Below are 12,910 nucleotides of genomic sequence, written 5' to 3' on the forward strand. Positions count from 1 at the left end.
TTTCAGGACACACTTTCCCCTCAATTAGCCTGATGAACCCATACCAAGTTTAATCACTTTATATTCTGGGCAGCTGTCCTTGCCATTGCCCTCACCCCTACCCCTCCCGCTGTTAGATGCTCTTGCCCTAGGCTTCCATTCCATCCTGCACCTCCTTGGTATCCGTTTAGCACATTTTCTTGTTAGTTTGACTGTCTTTCTCAACAGCCTGCATGTTCAAAGAAGGCAGAGACCGTCTCTAGCTTTTTCATCAGAAGCAAGAAAACGGGGAAGCATAATCCTCTCTCATTTTTCTAGTCGAGGAGCTGCTTGTTTCCTTATTTACAAAATACTCTGACCTCCTAAGGCTGCGGGTAAACACAATCACGCATGTTAACTCTCGGGCAGATGGTATGTTGCTCAATAGCGTTTTCCCTTCCCCTTCCTTCGGATCAAGTATATTTTTTAAAAAAATTACACAAGCTTGGCTTCAAACAAACAGAAAGACCTGGGTTTCTGGGAATTCGAGTCGAGCTGCAGCTTAAGGGAAGACCCTTCCGGGGCTGAATGAGGAAAGGTAGGAGAGAAAAGCGCCTCTGTCCCCAAACGCTGTCAGCAAAAAGACGAGAAAACTCGGCGTCAGAAAGATGGAAACCCGGTGACCTGGAAGTGCGGACACCCGCTCGCTGGTTTCGGTCTCCAGCCGCGAACGCGCCAAGCACCGAGCACAAGCTCTTTTTCCTTGACATTCACCTCCACGTTCCACAGAACCTCCCCGTCTCCTGGCTCTTCCACCCCACGGCTCGACCCTCCGCAGGACTTACCCGCCCCTCGGACTGGCAACCTCTCCTCAGCAGAGCCAGGGGTCCCCACTGTATTCAAATTCTCGCGCGCCAGTCCAGGCAGAAGTAGGTGAGTTCCGATTGGTCGCTTCCCAGCGCGTCCAGGGGCTGGCTCGGTGATTGGTTGTGCACTAGCGTTTGCCCCGCCCACCCGAAAGGCGGTCTCCAAGATTCTCCCGCCCTTGCAAGGCTAAAAGCTCTCTTCTCTCCGAAACCAAGTCTTCCAGAATCCCGTGAGGCGCGCCGGGCTCCATTCCGGAGGCCTTATCTGAGATGCATTCTGGGAATTGTAGTTTTTAGCAGAATAAAACTGAGGTTTTTATATTATTTTAAACTCTGGAACTCCAGGCACATTCTAAGGTCACTTAGTGTAAGATGTTTTTGTAAAGTAGCCTCTCTAAGATTTCGAGGCAGTTATTTTTCACATTTGAAGCTTTACTGTTAGTTTACCTTTTTTTTTCTTTTACTAGTAATACGTTAGGTTTCCAGCTCATTTTTTCATTTTTCAAGTTAAATTAAAAAATCATGACAGTAACATCTATGCGCCAGGCATTCTTGCACATTTGATGTGTTTTATTTCATTTACTCTTCACCACAGTCTATGAGATATGTATCATCATTCCCATTTTACAGAGAATAAAACTGAGAGCCAGAAAACAATGACTATTTATAGGACAGAGCTAGGTTCTTCCTTTGCAAAGCCCAAAGATTCCTAAAGCACTCACTGATTATTAGCTACTGTTGTTATCTTTGTGTACCAGCTCCTGGTACAGTCTCTGGCACTTTCTTAGTTCTAAATAAATTTAGTTAAGTGATGTGCTTAACTTCACAGAATGAAGTCGGTCAGATGAAGTTAAGAGAAATAGTCAGGTCAAAACTAAGTGCTGTGGGAACTTTCCTTGAGTCAGATCATTCCACTTTACATCTGGAAGATAACTGAGGTTCAGAGGTTTGCCCAGTCTTGCCCGTTAACTTATTTAACCCTGGCAAAATAGCCTGTGAATTAGCAGCTCTATTCATCTTCATCTTCCAGCTAAGGTTAAGTGCAGCACCAAATGTGCCCAGTAGGTGATGGACCTAGAATGAGAATAGTGCAGGAATTGGGGTTCACTCAAAATTTAATGAGCTCCTACTAAGTGCCAAGTACCGTAACTGGCTCAGTGAACGCCTAGCTGTGAAGAAGACAACAGGTTTCTACTTTCAGGCAGGCCAGATGCGGCTGAAAGGAGGCAGATAAGACCAAGAGCTAAGCCTCAAGATTTGACCGCTCACGGGGTGGAGGTTCTGAAAATAAAGTCAGTGAATGACATTTTTCTCTTAGAAAGACGGAGTTTCCCCGCAGTTTTCCAATCACCTATTGTCCTGGCTCCATCCTCTTTCCCCTCAATCCCCTAGTAAGCTGAGCTCTCAGCGCGCCGACAGGGTAGCCCGCCAGCAGCCGCCGTTATGACACTGCCCGACGTCCGCCGGAAGTGCGCGGAGGAGTTCCGGGGGAGGCGGCCTCCGCGGTTCCGGTATCTTGATCTTCAAGGGCTGAGTGCCGCTGTTCGGCGCTGGAGTCGCCGTGCCGCCGCCGGGATCATGGTGTTCTACTTCACTAGCAGCAGCGGTGAGTGGGCGCCGAGACCTCCCGGGTCCCTGCTCGACCGCGGGGCTCCGAAGCCGAAACCCCCAGGCCGCCGCTGAGCCTGGTCCTTGAGCGCCTCCTCGGCAGTGGGTGCCTCTTCCCGCGTCCTCATGGTCCCCCCACCGTGTCCGTCCCAGTCCACCCCGTGCGCCCCCTTGTCAGGACCTGGGGGCGCGTAGAGGCACCATCCCCCTTGCTGTCTTTGCCTCCGGGAGTTGTTCTTTCCCCTCATTCAGAAAGACCTGTCGCTACCTGGAATTGGACAGTTTGTGGACTTCTTCGCACCCCTATCCCAAGTCTCCCCTTCCCCACCCACCCCCGTAACCTTTAATCTTGCTGCGCCCTGGTAATTACCCGCATAGAGAAAGAAAGGAGACATCTGCCAACAACTCTGCCTTACCGGAAGTGCGCCTTAGCCTTCTAGGAAAGGGTTATAGGGCCTGGATATTACAGAAAGCCATAAAAAGACTCTGGAATAGCGATACAGCCACTCACTGGGCAGAGTTGATGTCCCAGATCTTGAAAAGTGACACGATAATGTTTCTGATTTGTCTTTGGCAGGCAAGGAAAGGGTGTGTTTAGTTCCCAGGAAATACTGTCTTCATTTCTCTGCTTATGTTGTTCCCTTTGCCTACAGTCAATCCCCCAGTTAGCTGCTTCTCCCCCTGAGACAGCCCTTGCCAGTCATTTCCAGATGCCTTTCCCGCCTTGTCACCACCCCAGGATTGCTTAGATATAACTCTTCGGGGATCCCCTTAACACCCATGTATGCCTTTGGCATTGCATTTGTCATATGATATTAAACTCTGTCTGCTTGAGATAGAGTGTAAGCCCCTTGAGGACAGGGAGAGGATCTCCTGGTTTCTCTAGTGTAGTGCCTGGCTCATAATAGTTACTCAGTAAATACTTATTGAATAAATGAATGATATTTTTTGACTTCTAGCACACTCTATTCTGTTGCTACTGGCTCTGCCTGCTTGTTAAAGGTGAGATTTAAGTGAAACTAGCTGTGCAGTGTTTGTGTGGGTTTGAATAGAGTGGTACTTGCTCTTTAGAGATGAGAACGTTGAAGCCCAGGGAAGCTCTAACTCACAGACCCCCTCCCCTGCTACTCCGTCATACTATCACATCTCATTTTTCTCAGTAGTTTAGGCTTCCACGGTGTGCCGTAAGCTATTCTCTGTCTCTATAGGCTTAATTTTGTCTTACCCATATTATTAAAATTACTAGAAACAAAATTCAAACTAGCCTGAAAAATCATTATAGGCCCCTAATAGCATTTTCATCCTCCCTCTGTCCTGCCCCTCCAGATAACTGGAGTGTCTCTTCGTAGCCTCTCATGAGAGTCCCTGACAACATAGTTACCCGTACAAGTCCAGCAATGGAATGAAAACTATAGGCAGGCCATATAGGTACTAAATGTATTTTATGCTGGCTGCTTTGTTCTCCTTAAAGTGATTCTAAATTCCTTGAGTGCTAGTCATACACACGCAGGTGCCCTTAATAGAACAGAGTGCTTCAGTTGATTTGTGGATCATATTTTTCTCATTGGCTTCCATTATAACATCAGAATTGCTTCCTGTCAGAAAAATATTTGGCCTCTAAGTCTAATAAATCTGCACTTGTGCAGCTTTTAAAATTGCAAAGTTAATGGAAAAATTATAACTTCCAGTAAGATAGTAGTAAAACTTTATATATCCTAGTACAGAAAACAACTTGAACATACAGAACCTGCAGGAAATGACTTCGTATAGATAGCCAAGCTTTCCAAGCAACTGATGGTTTACTGCAAAAAAACTTTTTAAAAAAATGGGTTGAAAATCTCAATAGAAAGTTTTTGCCTTCCCTTTTAAAGTTAGTATCTCTAACTAAAATCTGCTTAGTTTTATTCTTTCACACTCTCATAAGAGAATAATGAAACATTAGCCTTGCTATATTTCCAGTGTCAAATTTAAGCCCCTCTGATTTATGGACCCACAAATTACCTGCGCATGGCTCATTAACTTCACTTGCACTTTTAGTACCTTTTACTAGCATCTGTCTCAAGATAGATTGTTCTGTAAATTATGAAATTATCACAGTGCCTCTAAAGTTGGCGTGGTTGCTACACCTGTATCAGGTATCTTCAAGATAACTAGCTCCCATACTAATCAACCTTAATATTTGGGTGAGAGTAACAAAAATACTAGAATAATTCAATTTACTTTTCCTTTATCCCTCTAACATGGATAGGGGCTTAATTCAGATTTCTTACTCAGCAGTCATGCTCCTTTTTAATTTTCTATTTTGACATAATTTTAGTATTTCAGAAAAGTTATAAGAATAGTAAAAGATTTCCTTTATAGCCTTCTCTCAGATTCCCCAAATTCTAACATTTTACCACATATACCTTATCTCCTTCTTTTCCCCTTTCTCTTTCTTTTTCCAGCTCCCCTCCCCGCCCAACTCTCTCTCTCCACACACACACAGATTTTTTTTTTTTTTCTGAACCGTTTGTTAGTAAGTTGCATTTTACCCCTAAATATTTCAGGGTGTTTTTCCTAAAATCAGGGATATTCTCCTATCAGAAGACATTCTTCATTATCAAAATCAGGAAATTAACATTGCAGCAGTACTAGTATGTAATCGGCAGCTTTTATTCAGTTTTTATCAGTGTCCTAGTGGTGAATTTATAACAAAGGAAAATTACAAATCATTGTTGCTTTCCGCTGTCATTCATTACTCTTTAGCATCTTCTGATCTGGAGCATTGCTCAGTCTTTCTCTCTCACACTGACACTGTCAGCTGAAGAATTACTTTGTAGAATGCCCCTCAGTTTGGGCTTGTAGCAGTTATGTTCTTAATCACCTCATTTTATAGGTCAACCATCCAAAGAACCATCTGTCATTCTCTTGGCTGTAATTTAGATAGCTTGTCCTGCAGAGACAGCTTTGTTTATTTTGATCATTTTAAAAAATTACATTTGTTCTGATTACAAAAACCATCTATACATTTTATAAGCAAGTAGACAAGGTAACTGTTGTTAACAATTAAATATATATCCTTCCACAGTATAAAGAAAACGGGTGCGTGTATTAAAAATATATATGTAAACATGTTTATGTATACAGTTACTTATTTTTTACAAATTGAATATTACTATATATAGATACACAAAAATACTCTTCTGCTGTTTAATTTCTTCACCTATCCTTTCTTTTTAATGGGTACGTGGTATTTTGTTTATGGATATTCTATAGTGTGTATAACCAGTCTTAACTAATGAGTGCTTAAGTTGTAAAAAGAACATCACTGCTTGACGGAGTATTAATTAGTAGGATATATACTCCTAGTGGTGACATTTATAGGTTCAAAAGGGTGTACCCATGTGACAATGTACAGAGAGGATCTGAAACACTTTTTAGTTGTACTCCTGCACTTGGCATTTGTTATATACTATGCAAAGGGCTTATCAAGCTAATATAATGCTCTGTTATAGACAAGTATTTCTGTCAGCTGGTCAGTGCAAAATTCTCTTCTTTCAAGTTATTTTTCTCAACTATTTCCAAGTAATTATGGACTGTAGTCACCATAACTGCTAACTGAAGGAATTGGGAGTTTTCTGTCCCCAAGAGAGGCAGCTATGATTGATCATTTAAGAAGCTTCTCATTCTGAATGTTCAGGCAATCCAGAATTTAAGAATCTGTAAATGGAAGAGTGCTGCTTCCCAGCCTTCAGAGCTCCACTCACAGGGTAGTTCTCTGGAGCGACAGCCAGCAGACTGCCTGGCCCAAGCTTGTACCTGTCTGCCAGGCTTTATAGGCAGAGGCTCAGTGGCTATTAATTCAGGAGTCTAGGTCCAAACGGGGTCTAACAGGTTTTGGTAGACTAGCTCAGAAAACCAGGACCCAGTTAGAATTTCGAATACAAAACCTAACTGATTCCAGATGGAGGATGCCCACATCAAAACACACTAGCTCAGGAAAGCAAATGTCATTTCTAAGGTAAACCATACCCAGAATATTGTTTTTGATTTAGGGTAGTGGTTCCTAATGCTGACTCCACCTTAGAATCACTGTAAAAAGAGATATTTTGCAAAACCCCAATCCCCAGAGATTTGGATTTGGTTGGCCTTAGGTGGAACTGGGGCAAAATTAGGTGATTCTAATGTGTAAACAGGATTCAGAGCCACTGATTAGAAGAAGCTTGAGAGCCAATGTTTCCCCTGAATGTGATAGGGAGCTTATTATAATTTGCAAAACACCTTGGACATAACTAAATCAAATTATGAAAAATAAAACTTGCCTAAGTATAGGAACCTATTTTTAAATGGTTGAGGTGAAGAGTTTTGGTCGTTGTTTTTTTAAAACTATTTTGAAGAAGGCAAAAGTATAGGACTGAACTGGAATTGCATTGAACTAAATCCCTGAGAAAGTAGGAAAGTAGCCATTTTTAATGAGGGTTGGTAAACCTTCTCCAGATGGTCAGTATTTTAGAGTTTGTAAGCCACATACGGTCTCTCTAGCTTATTCTTCTTCATCTTGCTTTTTTAAACCCTTTAAAAATGTATAAATCATTCTTAGCTCAAGGGCTGTCCAAAAACAGGGCTGGATTTGGCCTACAGGCCATGAATGTTTTGCCGACCCCTAATAAGCATTTGTCCCTTGTTTTTCCCATCAAACAGTTGTGTCGGTGTTGAAGTTATCTAACTATTGTTATTTTTGTTTTGTCTTAGTTAACTCATCTGCTTACACTATTTACATGGGAAAGGATAAATATGAAAGTAAGTTTTCAAAAGCATTTGATTTTGAAATTTCCAGCAGGTAAGTGTTAATTGCCTTTTCTCCCAATGGCTTGTTGGATATGAGTTTTCAGTTAACTACTAACTCGTTATAAGGAATTCCAAAGGATTAACTTTCTTAGAATTTCATTATATCAGATAATAGTTGAGCTAATTGGACCACCTGTGGCTGATTAGAATCTTACTTTACAAAGAGTTTTGTGGTATCGTTTGATTTAGGGGTGACAGGAATTAGAGGTTAACTTGTGCTGGTTTTCATCAAATAAAAATAATCTGTGGCTTGGACTTTGAAAAGATCATTTTCCGTACATTTTTACCTCGTTTAAGAAACATATCTTGGTTGTTTTGAGGCAGAAGATGGTTCTTTTTGAGTTGAAATGTTAACAGTGCTTTCTCGACCACTCAGAATAAAACACATTATCTCATACTGTGCACATTCCTATGACTAAATGATACAAACATTCACCTAACTAAAAAAAAACTTACCAAAAAATACCCATACTATTTTCTGTGCCCTCTATTTTCTGTTTTATCTCATTTTTTAAAAATTAGTCTTAACCTGCTAAATTAATTTTCTGACTCACTAATGCATTTGATCTAAAGTTTACAAGAAAAACACTGATTTAGGGATCGCCTTTTTGACTGCATGAGTGGCGGGGGGTGCCGAAAGGGAACTGTAGTTTTCTTGATCAAGAGAGCAGGGAGGAGGGCTTCCCTGGTGGCGCAGTGGTTAAGAATCCGCCAGCCAGTGCAAGGAACACGGGTTCGAGCCCTGGTCCAGGAAGATCCCTACATGCCGCAGAGCAACTAAGCCATGCGCCACAACTACTGAGCCTGCGCTCTAGAGCCCGCGAGCCACAACTACTGAGCTTGGATGCCTAGAACCCTTGCTCGGCAACAAGAGAAGCCACCACGATGAGAAGCCCGTGCACCGCAATGAAGAGTAGCCCCCGCTGTCTGCAACTAGAGAAAGCCTGCGCACAGCAACGAAGACATGACACAGCCAAAAATAAAAATAAATTTATTTAAAAAAGAGAGAGCAGGGAGGTGACAGCACTGCCCCTCAGGGTGTGGGACACTGAAGAGGGAGGAAAGAACTGCAACAAGGGAGCTTGGAGAAGGTGACAGAATTCCTCTTCTTCAAGCTTGAAAAGCACAGTTGCTCTTCTCTTGAGGGTAGCATCATGTTCTGGAAAAGACAGCTCTGAAGTCTGGCCAGTCTGGGTTAAAATCTCAGCTCTTCAGCAAACTAGCCATAGTTACCTAACCCCTTTGAACCTCTGGGTTCTTAGATGTAAGAAGAGGATCCTGGGACGGTATCGGCCTTGCAGGGCTGTGAAGGTTAAATGAAAGAGCCTGGGGAGAGTGCCTGGCCCACGGTGGGCGCTCAGTAACTGGTGGTTCTCTCTGGAGCTCCCCAAAGCCACCTCCTTTCTCCCCTGGGAATACTCCAGGCCTGGGTGACTCTGCCTCAGTCTGAGAGCTGCCTGATTCACTTCAGTTACTTTTCTTTAACCCTCAGGTATTGCTTTTTTTTTTTTCCTTTTCTAAAACCATTGGTGTCTGTTCTAGGTGCAGTTTGTAACTGACAGTTTAAACTTGATCCTTTAAAAGAGACAAGTATAACATTCTTCAGTATGAGACACTTGATTAATGAAATAAGGCCCCTAATTAAAAGATGTCAAAGAACAGTGATAAGTTATATATAACTTAGATATAACTATGCATATAGTTTTATAAAAACATATAGTTGTATGTATATGTATAGTTATACATGCTAAGTATATGTAGTTGGTGTATATACACATACATCACATAAAATATATATAATGTTATAAATACAATAATGTGATATATAACTATATAATTATAAATCAGATCTATATAACAGTTTCAAACCCTGCTATAACCATAAGCAGAATCAGTATAAGCAAGACTATCACATCCTAGCCAAGAGAAAAAAACAATAGCATAAAATAACTAATTTTTAAACGGTTTTTTCCTTATAATGAATTTATGCCATTGACTCTGGTTGTGACTTAATGGAGAAGCTGTCTGCAGTATATTAATACTTGAGTTTTATATTTCTCCTAGTAACCCGTGAATTGTCATGGATAAGTTTTCTCATAGCGTCCTCCTGATGAACATAGCTGGGGAGGGGATACTGTCTCCCTATATTACATTGAACAATAAGGCACAGTTATAGGAGTCCTGGTTATCTACAGTAGATATGGATCCAAACCTGACCAAATCTACTTTCCCTTCTACCACACGAAGGGTGTGAACCCAAGACTCAGGTTCCTGAGAGGCACCTAAAGCCAAGGTCGCGCGGGTTTTGCGCTGTGCAGCCCTGGCGGGGTGGGGACAGCTTTATGTATGTCTTACAGCGAAGGGCTGCTTTGATTCCAGTGCTCACTGATGGGCTATCAGTGCTGCTGACGCAGGCAGCTGTGCCGGGGGCATTCCCACCGTGTCTCTTTTCCCTTCCATTGTAGTTTCCTGTTCGCTGGGCTGATCTGTGTGAGGCCATGTGCCAGTCTCTGAGTATCCAAAGAGGAAGATTGAGTCTGTGTTTTCACAGTGTTCATTCAGGTGGAGGCACATACAAAACCAAATAGCAGTCAGTTTTGCTGTGAATATAAAACTGCTCTAAAAAATAAAGTCTATTAAACAAAAGTAGGGGCAAAATGAAGTAATATTAATAGCAAACACTGTAGAAGTAGAGGGGGCAGAGAGTAAATGTAGTTAGGGAGAGCTGAGAAGGCTTCGGGGAAGAGTGGGTTAGGATGGGCTAGAATGAATCCTTTAAACCTCCGTTGTAGGAATTTCTCTCTACAGATAAAATCTAGATACAGAGTTTATGTCTGCAGATATAAATTTAGATTCTGTCTGGAGCCCACTGGAGTGTTGTTTTGCTGTCATTAAAGTATATGTAGAAAAAAAAATCTGTATGTAGAATACTTTCCCCCAGGCACTCTTAGAGTTATCCAACCCTCTTAGTCTGCTTTGTAAGAACAGTATTACTTTTTTTTTTTTTTTTTTGCGGTACGCGGACCTCTCACTGTTGTGACCTCTCCCGTTGCGGAGCACAGGCTCCGGACGCGCAGGCTCAGCGGCCATGGCTTACGGGCCCAGCCGCTCCGCGGCACGTGGGATCTTCCCGGACCGGGTCATGAACTCGTGTCCCCTGCGTGTCCCCTGCATCGGCAGGCGGACTCTCAACCACTGCGCCACCAGGGAAGCCCGGTATTACATTTTTAAGTTGCCTGTTCTCCAGTGCTCCTAGCACATCACGTTTACTTCTAATAGCCTTGATGACTTAAGGCTAAGGGCTGGATGGAACATAAATGAATTTTAAGTTGAATGAGTCACTCTCTCTAAAAAGCTTTCAGGTGTGTTCTTTTTATTAGCCAGCAGGTGTCACCAGGGAGCCAAACATTGCCCAAAGGAGGAAAAGAGGTTTTTATAATTCCCTTTTTCTGATTACTTGCCGGCTATTTGCTCAGCTTCTTACTTAAGCTAGTAGAAAACCCTTCAGAAAACTCAAGGTGTCTGCAGTTGCTTAGAGTACCCTCATCCAAGAGGGTACTCTATCATCATTTTGCTTTTCTGGAAAATAAATACCTCATTCAAGTTAGATAGATTATACTTGAGTACATTTTGAATCATCATATGTGAATCACTTTACCTTACAATTTTTAACTTTAGGTTTAATAATTTAAGTAATGCTTCTGTATTACTAATTATTAATATGGCTATTAGAGGTATATATTGAGATAACCTTTCTGTAGAGATATATATCATTAGCCTTAAAAATATACATATGTAGGAGTTCCCTGGTGGTCTAGTGGTTAGGATTTGGTGCTTTCACTGCCATGGCCCAGGTTCAGTCCCTGGTCGGGGAACTGAGATCTTGGAAGCCACGTAGTGTAGCTAAAAACAAAAAACAAAACAAAACAAACATATATATGCATATGTTTTGAACGAATACTTCACCTTTTAGATATACACCTTAAGGAAATAATCAGGAGTATGGACATATTTATTTTAAAAGTATTTGCTGAAGCATTTATAATTAGAAGCAAGCCAAATGTCAACAACAGAAAAGTTTATCCATATGATAGAATCAAGTAGTCATTTTTTCCAAAGAACTTCTAAAATTTTTATTTTTATCTAACAAATATATAGTTTAAAAGTTCAGGGCTTCCCTGGTGGTGCAGTGGTTGAGAGTCCGCCTGCCGATGCAGGGGACACGGGTTCGTGCCCCGGTCCGGGAAGATCCCACATGCCACGGAGCGGCTGGGCCCGTGAGCCACGGCCGCTGAGCCTGCGCGTCCGGAGCCTGTGCTCCGCAACGGGAGAGGCCACAACAGTGAGAGGCCCGCGTAGCGCAAAAAAAAAAAAAAAAAAGAGTTCAAGTAATAACAGAATGCTTATAGTAAAAAACATCAGTTCTCTACCCCATCCTTTTCAATACCCATGTTCTACTCTCAGAGACAGTTACTTTAACTTTCACCTATTTCTTCTATTTTTATTTTCATATGTGACAGAATTTTAGGTGATTTTTATTTTCTTTTTTATATTTCTGGTGTTTGTTTTGTTCCCTAATTTTCTACAATTTTATAATTGAGAAGCTTTTCTATTTTTAAGACGTAAAATGCAGTCCACTGGTTTTAAAGTTGTAGCAAAACCATTTTAACATATAAGTATTGTTATAGTGAATCAGTTTTCTAAGACTATCTAACATCTCAGTTGCTCTGATTTGCCAGTGTTAGTTTTATCTTCAAATAGAAATATCTTTGAACTTTAGATTATAAATGTTATACAAAATTATGATTATAATCGTCCAGTTGTAAAAACTATTAAAAAATTTTTTCTGGTATTTTCAAGCATCAAAGCCTCTTTGAATTACTCTTTATTAAGGGAGAGAAAAAGTTTTGTGGAAAAGATTGGTTTTTTTTTTCCCTTCCCAACTTACGATAAACTTTGGCATATTTCATTTAACCTTCTCTTTAAAACATGTTTTTAGTTTTGTTTTATTTAAAAATTTAAAAATTATTTTTATTGAAGTATAGTTGATTTAAAATATTATGTTAGGGAATTCCCTGGCGGTCCAGTGGTTAGGACTTGGCGCTTTCACTGCCAGGGCCCAGGTTCAATCCCTGGTCGGGGAACTAAGATCCCTCAAGCTGTGCACCGCAGCCAAAAAATAAATAAATAAAAGAACCAAAGAATACTTTTAAAACTGAATTAAAATTAAAAATAAATAAATAAAATATTGTATTAGTTTCAGTGTACAACATACTGATTCAGTATTTTTATAGATTGTACTCCATTTAAAGTTATTACAGAATAATGGCTTTATTCCTCTGTGCTGTACAATATATCCTTGTTGCTTATTTATTTTATACATAGTAGTTTGTATCCCTTAAGACCTTCATTTCTCTTTTTTTTCCTTTTCTTTGTTCTCCTGTCTCTCTGCAGATGAAGATCTGATAAAGTATGGCTGGCCTGAAGATATTTGGTAAGTAGCAATTTTGGTTCTGCTTTTTATGGATCATTATTTACTTTCTTAGACTTGACCAACCACCTGACTCCTATGATTAAAATTAGGAACTCATGCTTTGCGTTTTGTCTATGAATATTCAGTGGTAAATAGCTGACTGCCAGCTCCCTTCATT

General features: G+C 41.0%; 1 protein-coding gene across 5 annotated transcripts in view; it reads left to right on the top strand.

Annotated features, from left to right (window-relative positions):
- The first annotated feature begins 2,330 nt into the window (after window positions 1-2,330).
- CCDC25 (coiled-coil domain containing 25) overlaps window positions 2,331-12,910 on the top strand; it is a 79,068-nt gene continuing 68,488 nt past the window's right edge. For 4 of the 5 annotated variants that reach the window (XM_029203948.1, XM_029203946.1, XM_029203947.1 and 1 more), the window contains exons 1-3: window positions 2,331-2,430; window positions 7,164-7,211; window positions 12,714-12,753. In XM_029203948.1, the coding sequence (XP_029059781.1) occupies window positions 2,403-2,430; window positions 7,164-7,211; window positions 12,714-12,753 (116 nt within the window). In that variant the 5' untranslated portion in view covers window positions 2,331-2,402. Of the gene's footprint in view, window positions 2,431-7,163; window positions 7,212-12,713; window positions 12,754-12,910 lie in introns of those variants that run through there. The other variant, XM_029203950.1, reaches the window with a different exon arrangement.

This window comes from Monodon monoceros, unplaced genomic scaffold, assembly GCF_005190385.1.
Source record: "Monodon monoceros isolate NGI ecotype Baffin Bay Population unplaced genomic scaffold, NGI_Narwhal_1 Super_Scaffold_5, whole genome shotgun sequence".
Lineage (NCBI taxonomy): Eukaryota > Metazoa > Chordata > Mammalia > Artiodactyla > Monodontidae > Monodon > Monodon monoceros.